The sequence below is a fragment of the Alosa sapidissima genome, chromosome 1, assembly GCF_018492685.1.
Source record: "Alosa sapidissima isolate fAloSap1 chromosome 1, fAloSap1.pri, whole genome shotgun sequence".
NCBI classification, from domain to species: Eukaryota; Metazoa; Chordata; class Actinopteri; order Clupeiformes; family Clupeidae; genus Alosa; species Alosa sapidissima.
The window spans coordinates 11,584,067-11,604,958 of NC_055957.1; the positions used below are offsets into that span (position 1 = coordinate 11,584,067).

The 20,892-nt window shown below is 42.7% G+C and overlaps 1 protein-coding gene across 2 annotated transcripts; it reads left to right on the forward strand.

Moving 5' to 3' along the window:
- Positions 1-1,466: 1,466 nt before the first annotated feature.
- slc1a7a (solute carrier family 1 member 7a) lies at positions 1,467-20,280 on the forward strand. 2 transcript variants are annotated; one of them, XM_042058056.1, is made up of 11 exons: positions 1,467-1,648; positions 4,356-4,435; positions 11,632-11,847; positions 14,840-14,882; positions 15,240-15,471; positions 16,159-16,258; positions 16,741-16,974; positions 17,689-17,883; positions 18,850-18,984; positions 19,276-19,384; positions 19,862-20,280. In XM_042058056.1, the coding sequence occupies exons 1-11, from the start codon at positions 1,514-1,516 to the stop codon at positions 20,117-20,119; spliced, it is 1,737 nt and encodes a 578-aa protein (XP_041913990.1). In that variant the 5' UTR covers positions 1,467-1,513; the 3' UTR covers positions 20,120-20,280. The 2 variants fall into 2 exon arrangements, with proteins under 2 accessions (XP_041913990.1, XP_041913981.1); XM_042058047.1 differs by having other exon boundaries at positions 19,276-19,375.
- The last annotated feature ends 612 nt before the right edge of the window (positions 20,281-20,892 follow it).

Here is a 20,892-nt window from a genome sequence, read left to right on the forward strand (position 1 = left end):
GTTTTTGTCTGTTTGACTATTACACTTCTAAGCTTGTATTTGCTATAACTGTTTGCTTTTGTTTATGTAAAGCACATTGAATGACCTCTGTGTATGAAATGTGCTATATAAATAAACTTGACTTGACTTGACTAAGTGTATTTAGAATAGAAATGTACCAGAGAAAAGTGGCAGGTCACATTCATTCCCATGTTACATCTCTAAGGATCCTCTTGATACGGGCATAGATCACTATTGTGTACATCTCTGTGCAGGATCATCCTGTTGGTGACTCAGTCCACACACTGGCTTCTGATTGGATTCTGTTGCAGCTCTGGCATTAGCAGAAAGCATGCTGTGTCTGATGACGGATGGGTGGCTCCCAAACCATGGAAATGTTCCAAAACCACTACCCGCATTCAGTGGCCCACTCCACTACTTGTGCTTGACTGTGATCGTTCCACTGAGCCTTCGCCATCTTGTGTCCTTCTCTGCATTTGCACTTACTTCTTTCCGAGAAGCTTTTTTTGCCCTGATTATGATGGCATCTCTTCTGGCCCAACATCATGCCCCACTTCAGAAGGGATCCCAGAGCAGCAAGCCACTCATGGTGATGAAATCGATCCCGTTTGTTTCCTGCTGGTGCATGCTCTTATCGTCCGAGAGGCAAATCGTTTCTGACAGACGGCTCCTCTGGACACGCATACGTTGGTGAGAGACACTTTGTGACCACGCCCCACTGACAGTAGCCCCACCCACGCACCCATCCCTGCGTTAGCCGTGGTGGTTTGGCTGACTGGATCCCATGAGCCTGCTGTCCACAGTCACAACATGGTCCACCATGGGACAGTTTCACTGCATGCCCCCCCCCCCCCCCCCCCGGGTCATCTACTGACTGTTAATATTGCTCCTTGTAGGTGCTTTTTCATAGCTACACGGTTTGGACCAATCCCCTGTCCAATTGTTCAGAGATCCTTAATCCAGCTTGAGATCCCCTTAATGTAGTGTGCTCCTAATAGGATGACTGGTATTAACCTCAGGGACAATACTGCCAGCTGTCCAAGAGCCCCCTATTGGCCAATCTGCAGAACTGGGAGGGGGTTGTGGTTGAGAGGGGGAGTGAGAGAAAGAGAGAGAGAGAGAGAAAGAGAGAGAATGATTGAGAGAAGGAGCATAAGTGTATGCCTGGAAAGTGTGATGGGCTTTAGTCTGGGACTGAGACGGCGAACGGAGTGACAGAAAGTGCTTTCACGCAGAACAGGACTTTTTTTTCTTCGTCTTCTGTGAAAACTCCCAACTCCCTTGTTCTGTGCAAACCCGTATCTCCTTCTTCCCTCTCTTTTTCACTACTTTCTGACTTGCCCTCCTCTCCTCCCTCCACAATTCCATTTCTTTCCCTCTCTCTACATCTCTCTCTGCCTGGGTCCTCCTGTCCAACCCCCCTCCCCCCAGCTCCTCCGGGTTGCATTGGGGCTCGGTGGCGAGTATATGGGTGACTGAGAGCGAGGCCGAGTGCGAGTGTGGACGTGTCACTATGGGGCTGGGTGCAGTGTGGAGTCGGGTGAAGAATGTGTGCCAACAGAATGGACTCCTCATCCTCTCCGTGCTGGCAGTGGTCATCGGCTGCCTGCTGGGCTTCTTCCTGCGCTCCAAGCACCTCACTGCACAGGTCAGTTTATCACCAAGCGCTGCCACCACAGCATGCCCACCTCAGGGTCACAACACCCACAAAACCTCTCAGATATTCAGGCTTCATCTGTAACTCTCTCCAGTAGCTTTGTAGAACAGACTATTTTACCCTGGCACACTGCAAGTAGTTAGAACTTGCGTAAGAGTGTTTCAGTTGTCATTAGATATCAGGGATACACATGCGGTTACTGAGTGAAATTATATAAAGTCGTGGAAAGCTCCATGGTCCAATTTATTTTTTTCTCAAACTATGTTTGAACTAGAATTTCTAGAATAATTGGAATAGGAGCAGGATTAATTAACATAGTAAATACATTCCACTGAAGAGTTGAAATGTGTGAAAACTCCAGTGCTGACTCCATGGATGGTCTCTATGGTGATGATGTTGGTTGGGAAAGCTGAACAGCTTCTGACCTCTTCGATGGTTTCTGTCATGAGGAGCTTGCCATGTTTGTTGCTGGCAAGGGATTAGTGTTGAGTCACAGCTATGGATCACTGCCTGGCAGATCTGTGACACACAACCCTATATCACTAATGAACAGACAGTAATGGTGTTTTGTTGACCCTCTTGAGCAAGTTACTGTCTCATAGTCCTGGTAATTAAAAGGTGTAGTCCACAGTTTTAACCTGGATTTTAATGTGTACATTCAAATAAATCTGGGGTCTTTGCCCAAACAATCAAGCTCAGTATTCATGGAAAATAAAATGATAAACAGCCAATCCATCAGGAACATGGGCTCTGTAATTATCAGATGATCCCTGGGGATCAATAAAGTATCTATCTATCTATCTATCTATCTATCTATCTAAAATGTCAACTCTCTCGAATTATGACTGATCAGGAAAATAGTTTGTATGCCTATGCCACATTAATATTTAGAAGAACTGACTGCCTGATTGCCACACTCTGGCTGGGTGGCTCTGGTGGCTTAGTCAAGTTATGCTAACATGGCCTATTCCCCCCATTTTGTTTTAGGTTCCACGTCAATGTGGACACCTGAACTGCTGTATTATTGTTGTTAACTGAGGTGAGCTCAGTGAAGGAAATGTACAACATCAGTTTGGAAATTCAGGAGAACTTGTTTCCCATAACAAAGATGTTAGCCAACTTAAAATAATGAATATGTGACTTTAGGTTGGCATTGGCATAGTTCATTCCCTAAGCCATAGCTTTTGCAGTTGGAGCCACAGGTCACCATATGGAGAAACATTTGGTGAGACATAGACAGTAATCTCACCACCCTTAGAGAGAATTGAATTACAGCGTCATGTCACCAGCTACAGCTATTGTATGTCTTAAATATAAATATTGCACCTCCACCAGACAAAACCACCTCATTTAAAAATGTCAGAAAAATGACAGTTCCCAAGAATTAATTATTTTAGCCTTACAGTATATATCTTTTCCATTGTATTTGCAATGTCTGAAAATACACCTAGAGGCACTTAGAAATTTGATTTCTGGCTAGATGTATTTGACGTCTGATGCTTGCAGACTGTGAATGAATCTTGAAAGCATGTAAAGCATTTGGATGCTTACAACCAGGAAGCTACAGCATTAAATTTGGCATATGCATTGTTCACAGTATATTTCTGTAGAATGTAAATGCTTCCTAGAACATCTTTGTATCACGCGCACACACACACACACACACACACACACACACACACACACACACACACACACACACACACACACACACACACACACGGTGGTACACTCAGGGTGGCAGATGCCTTGTGCATCCTCCCACGGGTGACAGGTACCCAGGCCTCCTGGGTTAGCATTGCTATCCCTGGGCCTCACCCATGCTTGAGTGGTGGCCAGCCGTTTAACAGCACTGACACTGATCTCTATCGGCAGGTCTAAGTTTGGTGCCTCGATGCAGAACGTTAAAGCGCTTTAGCCCCAAGCATAGGCACGGCCTCCCTCCACATGGTCCTCTCCACACCTTGGCACATGATCTTCAACTCTTAGTGTTATAAGAATAAGTCTTTCTTACATTCTCTCTCTCTCTCTCTCTCTCTGTCTCTCTTTCTGTGTTTGTGTGTACATATACTTTCTCGCTGTTTACCAGAGCTGTATGTTCCTAATCTATTTCTGTACTCTCTGTGTGTTACTGTTACAGAGCCACACCACCATTACAGGCTCATACCATTAGCAGCACCACACTCACACAAATTACAGCCTCCAACGAACACAACAGCATGAACATGAATGTAATCATTTCAATTCATGTGATACAACTCCCAAGTAATGTTTAAATAAATGCCTCATATCTATTTTGGAAAGACCAAAGCACTCTGCAGACATTTCTTTTCTCAACGTTTTTCATTGAGGAACAGTCTGTCCCTCACCCATCACTAGTAATGACATTTGTAGCTAGATACGACCTCCTTACTGTATGTTTGGCTCTACAATGATCTCAGCTTCTTGCCAAAATACCTAAAATCCACAATATATATTATAATGTAACCCACAATGTACAATATAATTTGATTTGATTCACTGGGTAAAAAGCTGCTGTCAGGTTTTGTTCACTTTGTTTACTACTGGATAGTGATCACGATCACGATCACGATCACCGATCACCGATCCTGGCCTCCTATGTTTCCTACTGACATGACGTGACCCTCGTGGCTGTCCCTAACGAGCCCCTCTCTTGTGTCCACCCGGTTGTCCGCAGGAGGTGAAGTATTTCCAGTTTCCGGGGGAGCTGCTGATGAGGATGCTGAAGATGCTCATCCTGCCTCTCGTTGTGTCTAGGTAAGTCCAGCTGCTACTAGTGCTGATGCTGCTGCTGCTGCAGGTGCTCCAGATCACTCATGTCGACCCCTCAGATCTCCTTTTCAGCTTGTATTTGTGTAGTTGTCCGTACATGTATATGTATGTGGTCAAACCCATCACAGACCAAAAGATTGGATGTATGGAGTCACACCTCCTGAATAAACAAGAGCAGTCATGAGACAACAGAGCCTCGCTTCTATAATGTAATAATGAGAAAGAAATTTGTCAATCATCATGTTGGATGGACCAAAATATTGTGACCTTCTGCCTTGTCTGAAAATTGGAAGAAAATTGAGCCATTATTTTTTAATCTATGTGAGCAGAAACATTATGACACACAGGGGCATAGTGTGAGGCAGCTGTAGATGCCGTTAGATGTTAAACACAATATGATATAATACAAATGGAGACCACTGCAGGATAGAGTTTGTGTTGTCGATGTAATAACAACCAAGAACAAAGATACTGTAGCTGTACAGTAGGTCAGGTGTGTGTCTTTGTCTCTGCTGTTAATTGTAAACACTGGCACAAGTCTCAGGCACTGGTACAGAATGCCAACTAGCACCGTAGTCATACGAGGACATAAAATTGGCAGACAAGGATGGTACATAGAGAAGAAGAAACACTAGGAAATCACACAAAGAGCTTAAATCATAATTCAAAGATAGCTCAAATGAGTTAATGCCAACATTATTTAAACAAATCATGAAGCAAACGAGAACTGGACATTGCACTCATAATTAATTGTAATGTGATTTAGTCCACTTGCACAGCATTTTGGCTGTATCTTGTACAATGCAGAATACACCACATACACACAAATGCTCACTGCTGGGACAACATATTCAGACAAAAACACAATGTTTGCAACAAAGACCCAATCAAATCACATATGCAATCATAAACACACCCACACATACACACATACATGAACACACACAGATCAAATGTGAGGTGCTCTATTGGCAATAAGCTACTTAAGCTCCCAGAGCAGCAAAGGCTGGATGAGAAGCTGACACACACACACACACACACACACACACTCCTGCATGTCCAGCCCACACTGCTAAGCAGAAGGTGGAGGTTAGTGTTTCAGTCTGCCAGCCCCACACGCGAGAGCAGGAGGGCCGGGAGGTTATGTCCGTCCACTGACACCACAGCTCTAAGCCAGGCAGTAGGCCACACGTGGAGGTCAGCTTGGTTAATTGCCATTAATCTGCAAAAGTCCAACCTGGCCAACTGCACTGTACTGGCTTGTTGCTAGTGTCAAGGTTGTCTACCGTTAGCTGCCGGGCATCTTTGATGCAAAAGATTCTCATGACTAAATGTGTCATGAGCAAATTAAATTTTGATGGTATGTATTGATGGAATTTAATTTAAATTCGCTATAACAGTCAAATCTGGGTACACAGTAGCTCTGCTAGGCAATAAATTACTACGTAGAGCAACCTCATTGAAGATTCAATCTCAAACATTCAGCAACTGTACCTCTATGCCACTAATGTTCAGTGACACTGCATTATATCAGTAATGTCCAGTGGCACTGCGGACATATGGTCCAGATCAAGGCTGTTTTTTTCACAGTCTCATGCAGGGTAGAACAGTAGGACATTAGACCTCTAGTTAGCATGCAGGCTAGGACAGTGGAACTACACGTCTAGTTTCTCTTCATCTGTCAGTCAAGACGTACCAGTGGCACATCGCAGCACACTTTAGACATCGTCTCTGTCTCTGCCACATTCCCTCCCAGTACCCCCCCCCCCCCCGGGTGGAAAACATTGATGTAGTAATCGAGACATGCAAGCTTAACAGTATGCGAGGGCTTAGGTTCAACGCAAGGACCACACTCTGCCCCCATTTCTGCACCATCTGCCCAGGGCCAAGAGTAGGGACCAGATTATAAGCTGAGCGCACGGCTACGCAATCAAACACGCCGTTGTCTCCTTATCCCCCAATCCACCATTTTTGTTAACTGATTTCCAATCAATGCCTTGGAAGAGGAGGAAAATAGGGGGAAAACAAGGGTCATGCAGACTGTAACAGTTATTTTGTTTTTCATTACTGATTACCGCTGCTTTTACGACCATAAGTCTGATATCTGGCTGAAAACATGGCAACGTGTGGGCGTTTTGATTATTGCCACTGCTATCCCAGTGCTTTCCATAACCCACCCACCCACAAAGACACACACACACACACACACACTTTTCAAGAGTGTGGCTATAAAGCTTGTTAAGTTCATCTACATTTTGGTGTGGGCGAAAGACACAGATGATTCCTACATTTCAGTTCTAATGCTTTTAGTACCTCAGTCATCTATGAAGATGTCACGGGTTGCTAGGTGAGAGCTGTCATCGACATGACCTGTAATTTCCTAATAAGGTCATGTCATTCTAATTTCTTATTATCCATTTGAAGACTGGAACAGAAATGATGTCAAAGATAATTGTTGACATTCTACTTGTTTTGAAAAGGTGTGAGTCCAAGGTGATTCCAATGGAGGTATGATAATAATAGACTTCTCGGAACCAGTGCCAAACATCAAACTTTGTGAAGGCCTTGATAACTGACTTTAGAGTCTTTTTGTCTGGGTTACTGAAAGGTGCTCTCTTTGAATAACTGAAATGCAGAACTCCCAAAAAGGCAGAAATGGTAGAGGACCATGTCATTTTGCTGTTGCTTACGAGGATTTTTATCTTGTGTGGTGTTTAGTATATCTGGAATATGTTCTTGCACTACTGATATTTTGTATTGAGATAACAAATAATTGATTCGATGCTGATTGAGTGAAACGGTGGAAGATGGTTTTCTTTGTAAAAACTAATCATTTGGTCATTTGTAACAATTATCTGCACCTGCACTCCCCCAAAGTCGTTTTGGTGCCACGGCAGAGGAGCCTGGAGCTCGACTTTCTCATCTCAAGGCAGGATTACTGTAATGCTCTTGTCCAGCAGAGGTGCAGTGGAGTAAGCCCCAGATGGTGCTCAACTCCTGTTTTCTACAGTCTCACACATGCATGCATGGTCACACACCATGGGATGTAATCCTTTGTTATGCATGGCCCAACCTTCCTTCCTTTCTTTCTTTCTTTCTTTCTTTCTATGTAATAGTCCTTGAGCCAGAGGGCTTTGTTGGTACCACATGAGGGGAAAATGTAATTTGTCTAAAAATGTAATAAGTCTCATAGTGACTTTGGCCGGGTAATAGAGTTGGTAGAGTTAGAAAATAAGTGATAGCATTCCATTGGTGTGAGCTTTTTGTTTTATCACCTTGTTTATGTCTATATGTCTATGCAGGGATATATTAGGTAAAAAGGGGGGGGGGGAATCTTAACTAATAGATTTTTCTTCAAAACTTCCCCAGCTAATTATTTACATGAAAGGGAAACTCCAGCCTAGCAACAGCCTTGGGTCAATTTGTGGATGATAATGATTCAGTTGTAAACGCATATTCCAGTCTTACTCAATTCTGATTGACGTTGTCTTGGTCCCAAACAAAAGATTTGCACTCGTTATCATCCAAAAATCGACTCTTATTGTTGGAGCGGAGTTTCCTTTTAAGTTAGTATTTTTTGTACCGACAGAACTCGGAGATCTATGTTGCCAGAATTCTCTTTAAATGTAAATAATCAGCTGTGAACGTTTTGTGGGGATAAGGTAGGTATCTCCCTGCATAAACATATAGACGTAAACAGGATGATAAAACACAAAAAGTTACAAGCAATGCAATGCTATCACATAGATTTCTAGAGTGGTATACCTTGGCAATAATCACTGAGACTTACCCCCCCCCCCCCACACACACACACACACACACACACCACCCCACTCCCCTATTGCTCCATCACATACTTCCCATTTCTTATTCACACGCCCATACACCATCATTCATATTCACTCGGAAACACACACACACACACACACACACCACCACCACCACCACCACCACCACCAACCCATCACACACACACACTCATTAAATATAAGCAAGCATTTTGTAACCTTCTAAATGAAGGAAGCAGTTGACCTTTTTCCAACTTGGCAGGGACAGGACAATGACTTGATTGTATCCAATTAATCTCGGTTCGAATAAAATGGTTACTTAACAAAAGTAATAAATAGCCACTATATCCCTGTAAACAAAGCAATCAGTAAATTATTTGATCTACAGTATAAACTATAACATTAGAAGTAGGGCTGTGCCATTTGGTATCGCATACCGATTGATCATATAGCAATCCTCTAGAATTTTCATGTCCCAACTCCCAATATTAACATCCTTTTGGTCCCCAACAAAAATGTACACTCATTATGATCCAAACATAGACCCTTGGTTGATTTTAGACCAGATTTATCCTTTAAACCCACAACTGGCTGAGTTTACTTAAAGGTGCCATGTGTAATGTCCGGCAAAAAATCAATTCATACTCCACATTCCATAAAAGATGGGGGCAGTATACCTCCAGAAAGTTAGTTGGTCTACCCTAGAGTAACAACCGAGACACGTGTATTGCAGTTTGGCTGGCGGTTATGTTGCCCGCATATCGCCTCCCATGGCCGAAACTGGTATTATGACACCTGTCGGGCTGTGGCTAGTAATTTAGCATGCTAATTCAGGTTGATATCTCTGCAGCACTATACCTTGTCATTTTTTTAATGACATCATCGCCCTTATTTCTTCTCATTCTTTTGATGCGTGTAGCTCATTTTTTGGATATTTTTACCTCAATTCTTACACATGGCACCTTTAAAGGTGAAGTGACTTCAGAGAATGATTATGGATGGAGTTATGGCCCTGAACAACTGAACCTTGAATCAGATCTAATCTGTGAAGGGAGGTGAAATATGCATATTGTGAATAGGTTTGCAGCATTTAGTCCATTTTGTTGGGGTGAAATGAGAGAGTTATAGGTAGCTATGGGTAGCCTATTTATGCACCAATCAACACAACATCCATAACACTATGTAGAAGCCTACTGTCCGTTGCCATACAAAAAATGCTGTAAAAATTGAAGACTGCATTGTTGAGGTAAGTCAGTGGTAGAAGGCAGCTTATTAATGATGTTAAAGAGAACGAGTGTCTGGCAGAATAATCTTCTCAAAAAATGAATTTGTGTATGAAATGAAAGGCTTTGAAACAGATGTCCGTGCATTTAAGAGCCAAAAGCTAACAAGCTTAGAGTTATAAGCTCAGTATAAACAGTGTCATTGCTAGCTACTGTAGACTTCATTCAGATTTTTGTAGCAAAAGCTACTAGCTGCTACAGAAATCCTCTTCCTCTCCAATTGGCTGTACTATCCTTAATGCTTGTTTTGCTTCCCAGCTGGCTAACTGGCAATATGTGGTGTGGATATCCACGGCTTGGGTAGAGTGGTGGGGTGGAGATCAAGATTAATTCCACCCAAAAGCTGTTCAGAGCTCCATCACTGTTTCCAGATCAGCAGAAGTCACAGATCACCTAACACAACACAACACAGCCCAAGAACTGTTCTGTGGTGCCAAAGCTTTCTGGGCAGGCCCAAGATTAGAGTTTGAGCTCCTAAAAGCTGTTCTGCTGGCCCAACAAGGATCAGTGTGGAGAGAGAAATATTTGGTCTTATGAATAGTTAACACTGCTGGGGATCTGGATCCATTGTGTGCAAAAAATATAAACACATGGCATGAATGTGTGGTACAGTTGGTTTAACAAAGCTGTAAATGATACAAAGGTAAAATGATACAAGCTTCAGATTGGAATTCAGTCCATGTGGTGTTGTTTTCAGCATTCAGTTGAAACAGTTATTTGAATGATGAAAAACACTTCTTTTAGTCTTTTTCAATGTCATCATCTCATTATAGCTAAACTTGTTTTGACATAGCACCTGCAGTGATATGTAAAGCATAAAAAATCTTCAAAACACACACACACACACACACACACACACACACACACACACACACACACACATACATACAGTACACAGACTGTTCATGCCAAAGGATCAGCAACACACATTGAATCAGCTCTGGAGTTTGTTATGAATGAGATGGGTGTTGTGAATGTAATTACATCTGCAATGTTGGACAGAGGAGGAGTGTGTTTGTGAGTGAAGGCTGGCTGGATAAAAGAGGGAGGGAGTGTTTTTACTCAGCACTCCTACGATGTCTGTTTCATCACGCACTGTTGCTAACATCTGTGAGGTCTTATGTAATGAAAGGGGCTTCATGGTTCAGTGGGAGGTTATTTGAGGTAACTTGAATCTGACATTTTCTATAAATCTGGTTGCTGTAGTCATTTTTATGATTGCTGGCAGACCACTGTGTTTCTGGGATGTACAGTGTTGTCTTGTGGATATGTAATTATGTAGGAGAGTCGTGTATCATTTGTCCTCCAGAAAATGCTTCTACAACAACAACAACAGAAAAACAATTCCCAGCAAACCAGTGTCTTCCAGTGTGTCAAACTATAAAACATTATTCCCCACAGCATTCTGTTTGAATATGAACCACTTTGTCCAACATCTCCAAAATCATTTAATTGTGTTAGTACATTATATTAGTCATGCAATCATTGGAAGTGAAAAAGAACAAGAATCACACAGAATTGGCTATATCACAGTTGGCATGTCATGACTTCAAATCTTGATCTTGTTGGGCTGACAGAACATCCTGAGCAGAGGGCATCCTGAGTCCCCCTTTTGAGGGCAGACCCAAAAGCAGCAGTCTATGACACCCATATTATTGATGGTTCAGGAGAGTAGGAGGCTGTAGTGTATTGATTAAAAGTAAAAAGCATACAGTGTACTTGGACAGGGAGTGTTCTTGTTAAGATGGTGGATGATCCTATGAATGTTTGGTTTCTACTACAAAAGCATATAACAAGCTACATATTAAACAGATCAATGGGTTGCTTTTTAACTACTGTACATGAATTCATTTTCTCAATAGTTAAAAGCTGGAAAATGTTCAAGCTGTTAAATTAAACAGAACCAAAGAATCCTCAAAGTTCAAAAGTCGTCTTTGTGTCGGTCAGATGTATGGCATGTCCCTTTTTAACGGAATTGCTATTAAAGCCTTAACTAGTCTCAATCCATTCATGAGCTGACCACAGTCCTGTAGAAGTAGAGGGAAACACCTCCACCATCGCATCCTCTGTCCAAACTGACCTCATTTCTCATCTCTTCCTCCATGACCAGTCTGATGTCTGGGCTGGCTGCCCTTGATGCCAAGTGCTCCAGCCGCCTGGGCATCATGACCATCTCCTACTACCTGTGGACCACCTTTGTTGCCGTAGTGGTGGGCATCGTCATGGTGTCCGTCATCCACCCCGGGGGCGCTGCCCAGAAGGAGGACTCGGAGGACAGCGGCAAGCCCATCATGAGCTCCGCCGATGCCCTGCTTGACCTCATCCGGTAAGGTCTGCGGGGATGGGGAAGACAAGGAAGCATCAGTTGTCAGTGTGACTGTTTTGTACTGAAAGTGTGTGTGTGTGTGTGTGTGTGTGTGTGTGTGTGTGTGTGTGTGTGTGTGTGTGTGTGTGTGTGTGTGTCAGATTCAGCTGAATGTCTCATTTACATAGGTACAATTGGGACATTAAAACAAACACTCATGGAAAAAAAATACCTCCCATGTTATTGTAGCACCCTTCTGCTCTACTTAATAAAAAAAATGTACTTTAAAGTAAAAAAGGTGCCTCTATGGGTTATGATTTGGTTTAGGCCAGTTCTAGGTTCGGCATTAAGGGGGAAGAAAATTGACAATACAACAGTATGTAAAATAGTATAAATAAATAATGCAGGTTTATTAAATACAAATATATATTTTCTCTAACAGAAAAGAAGAGGAAATACTAGTAAATAGAAAATAAATAGTAATAAATACAAGGCTCGACACAACATGAAACTTTGCGCAAAGTATCACCAGGGTCTCTACACATGAAGTTGAGCATTGAGAACATTGGTTGTGTACACAGAGTTTAGTCTACTAAAAAGAAAGGTTTTGGCAAGATGGTGGCGAGAGGAAAACCAACTGCTGAAGTGAGTTTTTCAAAACCTTTCTTTTTAGTAAGCTATACATTTATCAAACACTGGTTAATTGAAGCTTAGAGCTTAAAACTTAGAATAACACAATGTATTTTAGAAACTTTGTTGAATAATCCTATGCCCCTGTAGTTTGTTGGAGAAGATGTTTTCAGGACGCTGGTATAACTACTAGTTTCACAGCATAAAATTGATTAATCCAACTGAATTCTTCTCAGGACATCAAATATGACTTGGACAGAATTTTGACATACTGTATGTTTGAGCTGTTTACGGCACCCAGTCTTGTGTGAACTTTGAAGTCACAGCTTGAAGGCAGGGGCGAGACTAATGCAAGCACTAGGCTAATTGCAGAGAAGAGTGTCCTTGAAGTGACCCATATCAGGACAGCAAAGGCCAGCAAATACCCTCCTCAGCCTCTTCAAACATGCCTGATGGATGACAAGCACAGAGATAGATATCTAGGCATTGTGTTTTAGATAGAAGTAAAGATGCTTAGAGAATCCTACAGAAACAAATCCTGTCTTTTTAGCGTGCGCTGAAGCTGTGAGGCACATGCTCGATTAAACACATGTATGGTTGCGACTGAGAGCGCAGACTATAGGGCTGACTGCATAGGTGCTCAGGCGGCGTTCTTTGTCACTATACTCGGTTTGTCATGCTGACATGCCAAAGACACAGGTTCTCTTTTGACTCGATGATCTTATCAAGGGCTGCTCTTGGAGGTCTATGGTTACAGGTTCAATAGCTGAAATGTTTTTCCTAAGTATAGGCTAAACATTTTCTCTGGTAATAAACTTAAATACCTCAGTGTGTGCGTGTGTGTGTGTGTGTGTATGTGTGAGAGTGTTTGTTCCCAAAACACAGCTGTGGTTGGGATTTAATGCTAAGCTACTTTGGCCCTTATCGCGTGTGTCTGTGTGAGAGTGTGTATTGGCTGAATTCAGGGTATTTTGTACTATTTAGATGGCTAGTAAGTTGTCTGCAAATATGTCTGTAATCCCACGAACTGCATTTGTGTAAAAGTACAATGCCGTGCATAAATTAACAGGTAAGGCTCTCAAGTGGCACTTTAGTAGATGAACAAAAGAAAAAACAACAGCATTAATACACATCCAAATTGACAAGAGCCTGTACATAAATTTGCATTAAGACTAGATAACATGTGATAATAACCCACTGTTTCTGGTTGGACACTTGACCCTCTTACAACAACATAACAATGACAGTGGCCCAACCAGCGCGAAACGAATGATTTACCAACTGGGGCTTAAAAGAAGAAGTCCGTTTGAAGCGGCCTTGCATGTCTCCTCCTTTACTCTCCCACACCACCTGGGATTTGGAGATTTGTCTGTTCTCCCAGCTGGAGGCAGGAGGTAGAGAGTTTACAGTTCTCTGTGTCAAAGACCTTAGAGCGGCTTAAGTGCTGGGTGTCAGGCCAGGTGGGTGACCTGAGCGGCGGCACCCGGCACCTGTCAGCAGTGCCGTGGCCAGAGTCAGTGTGCAGAGTGGCCCTTGGGTCAAAGGTCATATGGATAGGGTTAATTGCACCTGCACCACCTTCACCATTTCACCATCACCCAACAGCTAACCCCACCCACCCCCCATCCCGACACACACACACACACACACACACACACACACACACACACACACACACACACACACACACACACACACACACACACACACACACACACACACACACACACACCAGGTGTACATACAAGGATTCATACCCACATACACATATGCATACACACATACACATACATACGCATCGCAACTTCGTGAGACACACTCACCTTTTGAGATCCCTGGGATCCATATGTCAGCTTTGAGAGCTTTGAAAGCTGTAAAGCTTTGACACTCTCAGCTGCTTGCAGACATCACCATATGGTCAGAAGCGCCCTATGAGGATCCAGCCGAGGCATCAGAGAGGAATCAAACAGGGAGAAAGAGAGAGGGAAACTTACACTGACATCAATTATTACTGATTCCATGTCATAACATCACATTTTGATCCCTGTATTTTCAGCATATTTAAAAACTGTGACAAGATATTTCAGTATATGTTTAAAGTTTGTTGTGACCAGCAATGTAGTCCATGGTGTATTTTTATAGAAAAGTTCCCCAGTGCTCATTAGAGGATTGGTGCATTAGATTGGAACAAACTGATATCTGGACAGTCAATTTAATGCTGAATGCAATTTACATATGCTGTTGCTCTCCTTACTGTTTCACATGAAAGCCACACTATAATTCACACATAGAACTTTTCTTTTAAAGTGAGCTTTCCACAAACCTTAAAAATGTCCTTGACTTGGGCCAGCCATTTAATGGTTCTTTTAATTCTCTCTTTCAGCAACATGTTCCCAGCCAACCTGGTCCAAGCCTGTTTCCAGCAGGTGAGTCACACAGTCATTGTGTCAAGAGGGAAAATGTTGACCTTTTTCTGCCCACCAAGCACTAAAAAATAAATCTCACTCGTGTCAGCCTCAATAATTTAATTGTGCTGAAGTATGTGTTATCAAATGCTATTTCCTCTTTCTTTTCCAATTCATTAGAAAGCATGAGAATCCTGAAAATGAATGAGACCCATCGACAATTATTCAAGCTCTCAGTTTTGATTTTGGATTTTCAGACATGTATTCCCAACTAGCTCTCAGTGTGGGATTTTAGTCAGCACAATCAATGGAGGATTAGTTCCAATAATCAATAACATTTCATGTCTTGGGTGTCCCATGTTGCTCCCTGGTCCATAGTATCGCACCCAGAGTATCCCCATCATGGCCCCCAGGCCTACTGTGAGCCAGGAACTTGCCGAGTCCACCACGAGAAGACTCTTCATCTACGGCATCCAGGACGACAATGGCACCGACATCCAGAACTTCTCCCTGGACCTCACGCCCCCACCTGCCGTCACCTTCCAAATTAAACCGGGCACCAGTGAGGGCATGAATGTCCTGGGCATTGTCATTTTCTCTGCTACCATGGGTAAGATACGTACATAAATTCACAAAAATCTGTAATATGAGAAAGAATAACGACATGGGGCAATAAAGCCATGTGGATTGAGCTCAAATCTGTTGCTAAAAAAATTATAAACCAGAGTTGATGGAAGTTCTTAGAGAGCAATACAATGTATTCAGTGAGTTTTTACTGTGAGTTTTTAGTCAGTATTGCAACTATAGTACACAAGTTTGATGTGTTGTCCAAAGGGACCAAACACATCAGACATATTTACAGAAATCAACCTTGACAGGAAAGGTAATCTGTCTCCTGCTCTGCTGAAATGCTCAGTGTTTGTCTCATAATGTAATTAAGTTGATAAATGAGTCTTTTCAAAGCCAGAGTAATTTATCAGCGTTAACGCCACTCAGGTAAAATGGCGCACGCATTTCTACTGACTTAGAGACCTCTCTCTGGGATGGAGATGAAAGCTGCAGGACAAGTCTTGGTGTAGGTGGGTTCAGTTAATTCACCATAGCCTACTGCCATAAGACTTCTCTTCCTTTAAAACAGGAAGCCCCTCTCTTAACATGACGGATCTTAAGCTTTTGTCATAATCTATGTGATGTTCTGTGTCTTTGCTCTAGGGATATAGCATGTTAAAATGGTCTAACTATCATGTGTCATGCCAGAGCGTCTGTATATATTGTGATGAAGTGGTACCTTTCTTAGGCATAATGCTTGGCCGCATGGGACCCAATGGCAGTGCCCTGGTGAACTTCTGTCAGAGTCTAAACGAAGCTGTGCTCAAAATAGTTGCCATTGTCATCTGGTAAGATCAAGGACATTCATCTTCACACATTCACCCCACAATGAGCATCTTCCTCTGAATGCTTCACTAAGTGCTTTCGTAGGAATAGGATGTAGTCACATACACTGTGTTATCACATATCACAGTTATGAAATCTGAGGCTCTGTGCCACATGGATATTTACATAATTCATCTTTCTTTTGTTTAGTAGATAACATAGCATCAGAGTGGATGATCACATGAGATTTTAGGAGCATGTCAAGATTCTACTTCATAATGTAGTCACTGTTTTTTTTATATATAAAAATGCATTATGCACTGTATGAGTAGAAAAGCTGTGTGAATATTAATCTGACATTTACATTAATAAGGGCAAATTTAGCAAGTTATTGAAAAACTAGCTGCTTTAAAAAGCTAATGGTTCAGAGTACGTTTGTTCAGAATGACTATTTAATGAACCAATACTGACTGCTCATAAACTGACCGTATCAACTGCACTCTAGGTATTTCCCATTTGGCATCGTGTTCCTGGTCGCTGGCAAGATTCTGGAGATGGACGACCCTTCCGCCATGGGGAAAAAGCTGGGATTCTACGCCATCACTGTGGTTATGGGGCTAGTGCTGCACGGCCTCTTTATCCTGCCTGCCATGTACTTCTTCATCACCAAAAAGAGCCCCATAGTCTACATCAGGGGCATCCTGCAGGCCCTGCTCATATCCCTAGCTACCTCCTCCAGGTAAACAAGCAGTCCACATACACTTGGTCTCGGCTGAGATGATGTGTAGACCCGTTTAAGTTTCAATAGCAAACATTGCAGCGTGAGACAATCACAGTACTAATATTGAGCATTGTAAATTGGAATATTGCGCCTTGTTCATTATAATCCCAGGGGGAGCAGGCTAGTAACAGTACTGTTATCAATTACATACCGGTATATGCATATATGCAAAAACAACAAGAAATCTGTGCAATATCTATAGCTGAAAAGTTTCAGTTCAGGAGGACTAACGGCCAAGGCAGGCAATTTTAACAATGCTGTGTCAAAAGAGCATTGAAAATATACTGTGTACATATCACCAAGGGCACAGCTGGAAATGTTGGTCCCATGACCATCAACTCAGACTATATTACAGTATTACATCTCTAAGCCTGCTATGTTCCAGACAGCCCAGGTCTGGGTCAGACGGTCACACACACACACACACACACACACACACACACACACACACACAGAGAAAGAGAGAGAGACACTCACACACACTTTCATGCTATGCTACTGCACATCATTGTCACCTTTCTATTTGTCAGTAGTTGACACAGCAATCTGTTCTTTGTCAGCTTCGGACCGGCCCTCTCAGCTCCTAACTGTCCATTTATGGCTGACAGAAAGACCTGCAACATAATGCCGAGACGACTCTGAATAACCCTGATAATATGTTTCTCCCTGCAGCTCCGCCACACTGCCTATCACCTTCAAGTGCCTGCTGGAGAACAACCACATAGACCGCCGCATCATCCGCTTTGTACTGCCTGTGGGTGCCACCATAAACATGGACGGCACGGCGCTCTACGAGGCAGTAGCTGCCATTTTCATCGCCCAGGTCAACAATTATGAGCTGGACTTTGGCCAGATCATCACCATCAGGTGAGTCTGCCATTGAGTGTTTTTTTTTTACCTGCAGTGGACATGAAGCCCTTGTACCATATGCCTTACTTCAAAGTAGCCTTCCATCCATCCAGTCCAATGAAATTACATGATGATCAGAGTAAGCAGATCATGTTCATGTTATATATTGCGTTCCCTAAATTCTCCTGACTAAATATGACAATATTTCCTGGTATTTTTTGCAATAATACTAGGCCACATGTCCCATCTGCCTAGTGTCTTGAGTGCATACAAAAACATGGAATCTTGGCTCTTCTGCCTTGTCTATGGTTTGCACTCCACCTTTCACCATGCTTGTTCTCATTCTACATGTAAGCTGCCTATGTTGCAATGCGTATGTAAATACCATACGTCACCATTTGGCCAGTCTGCTTTTGAGTGCTTTTTCCGTGACATGTGAATCCCTTACACTGGGCCTCTTACTTAAAAGAAGCCTTCCATCCATCCGGTCTAATGTAATTAAATGGTGATGATCAGGGTAAGCAGACCATGGCCATGTTACACTCTCTATGGTGCTCCTGTACTAATCTCACATGACTAAGACCCATATGGCCTGTATTCATTTCATCTCTCTCATCACCTCAGAGTAGCCTGTTACTGATGTTGTTGCTGTCGAACTAGCCTGTTATTGATGTTGTTGCTGTCGAACTAGCCTGTTATTGATGTTGTTGCTGCTGGAGTTTCACACAGACTGCCTTTATTTTGGCTGCTAATGTAACAGCAGTGTGCCACAGCTCTCCGGACAGTTTCCATCGGACTGCAGCGTGCTGGGTTGTTGAGAGCGCAGGTGTTTTGAGGCTGGCTAATGTCATAATGCAGACACCCTGGAGGGTGGTGGTAGAACCTTAAGAGGATTTGCCAGGGATGACTTTGAACTAAAGCTGTATATTTGAAAGGAGAAGCTCAACAGAAATGATCTTTTATACCTCTCTTGACCCTTTGCAGCATCACTGCTACTGCAGCCAGTATCGGAGCTGCTGGGATTCCACAAGCTGGCCTTGTAACTATGGTGATTGTGCTGACTTCGGTTGGTCTGCCCACAGATGACATCACTCTCATCATCGCTGTGGACTGGGCGTTGTAAGTTCTCAAGTAGCCTTGCAGCCTATATGCATAATGTGGATGGTCAACATTGCTTAAAAGTTAGACTGTTTGTATTTGTATATACATTATAATATTTCCTTACTTCTTGTTAACAAAACATTATTTGGCAAAACACATCACAATATTTTCATTTGAAGTTTCATTAATAATCAGTTTATTATATGAAGCAATGTGGAAAATGGAAACTTATCCAATGCTAATCAGTTTTAAATGACACATAAACTGACAGTGCAATGTTCTTCCTCACGGTACTTGTGTGTGTTCTAGGGACCGCTTCAGGACCATGGTGAACGTAATGGGGGATGCCTTGGCCACAGGCATCATGGCTCACATCTGCAGGAAAGACTTTGTGAAGGAGGGTGAAGAGGTACAGACAGTGTGGCCCTCTAGAGTGTTTTCTCATTTCATATTCCGCTCTCCAAGGACAAACAAAAACAGCATGAGCTTCTTCGAGTAGTCTTTAGAATCTCATATTCGGCATCAGGGATCAGTACAGAAATCCCAAACCGTCTGAATAATGAAACGAGTATAATGCACATTTAATGAAGGCCATCTGAAAGGCTGTGCAGATATAGGCCTAGCCCGATGTCACACTGACATGATGGAGGAAAAGAAAAACTAAAAAAGCCCTCACATACTGTATTTCTGTGAGCCATAAACTGCAAATATGGTCCACCAATAACAGCATCGAGTCATATTGCCATGAAAGTAAACTGGAAAAAAAGGAAAAAAGATCATCTTGTCAATCATGTCTATCAAATGATAAGATTCAGTAATAACATTCGAAAAATAAAGTAGTCCACTAATAGTGAGTCATCTTTTCTCTTGTGCACATTTCTTTTCCCTCACACAGATCCCTCTCATTTGCGAGACCAAACCCATGATCAGCATCCAGCAGATGATGGCCTATCAGAAGAACGGCGGCTTTCAGCCCTCACCCACAAGCATGCTGAGGAAGCCGGAGCACTTTTCCCCGGACGTGGCCCGGATCCGGCAGCTGGAGGAGGGCCGGCCCATGGAGAAGAAGAGGTCCTCGCACCATCACAAGCGGGAGCCTAAGGACAAGGACCACTGCGCCATAGACATGAATGGCCTGGAGACCAACGTATAGGCTCTCACATGGACCAAACACAGACACAAACACAACATATGTATACCTGCTCTGAAAGCAAGGATCAGAGACTAAGCCTGGAATGCACCGGACCTTAAAGGAAATGACGTTTTGAGGTGTGGGGTTCAGACAGACACCGTGCTCTTTTCATTTGTGTGTGAGTTTGGGCTTGTTTTTTTCGTTTTTTTCATTTTTTAAAGAAATTGATTGCAACAACATTGCAGTGTGTGGTTGAGTTGATCTATACGCTGTTGCATAACTTAACAGGAAACCAACTCAACTGACAAGAGGAAAGGGATGGAGGCCTGTGGTACTGTGCCATTTTCCATCCCAGCATCCCCACTGAACCTTAGCTCAGAGGGGTCAAGCCCCCGGTCGAACCAGCAAAAGCATGGAAGCAGTCTGTTTTGTGGTGGTGTTCCGTTTCTTGCTGGTGACATCAGTAATATAGGGGTGATGAGTATGTCTGATTCCTCCACGTTCGGGGGCAGGATATTAACCCAGCACTTAACGTTCACTCAGATGTGTTTATGTTTACTGTTATATAATGTAATTTAAGATTTCTTTCTTTCTTTTTTTCTCATGTTTTGACTTTTATAAGATTTCTTCATCATACTGTATATGAGTTTCTCTTTTTTTGAGGTAACAATGGTGAACACAATGTCTTGAAAACCGACCCATCTCAAACGTTCCTCAGAACAGTGCAATGTTTCTTGATTCAGATATCGTTGTTGCTTGGTCTTAGGTTTTAATGTTTATTAAATGCATGGACG

Coding starts and splice junctions, on each gene's coding strand:
- slc1a7a (XM_042058056.1), top strand. CDS start 1,514: ATGGGGCTGGGTGCAGTGTGGAGTCGGGTGAAGAATGTGTGCCAACAG. Junction 11,848..14,839: donor GCCCTGCTTGACCTCATCCG/GTAAGGTCTGCG, acceptor TCTCTCTTTCAG/CAACATGTTCCCAGCCAACC. Junction 16,259..16,740: donor ATAGTTGCCATTGTCATCTG/GTAAGATCAAGG, acceptor ACTGCACTCTAG/GTATTTCCCATTTGGCATCG.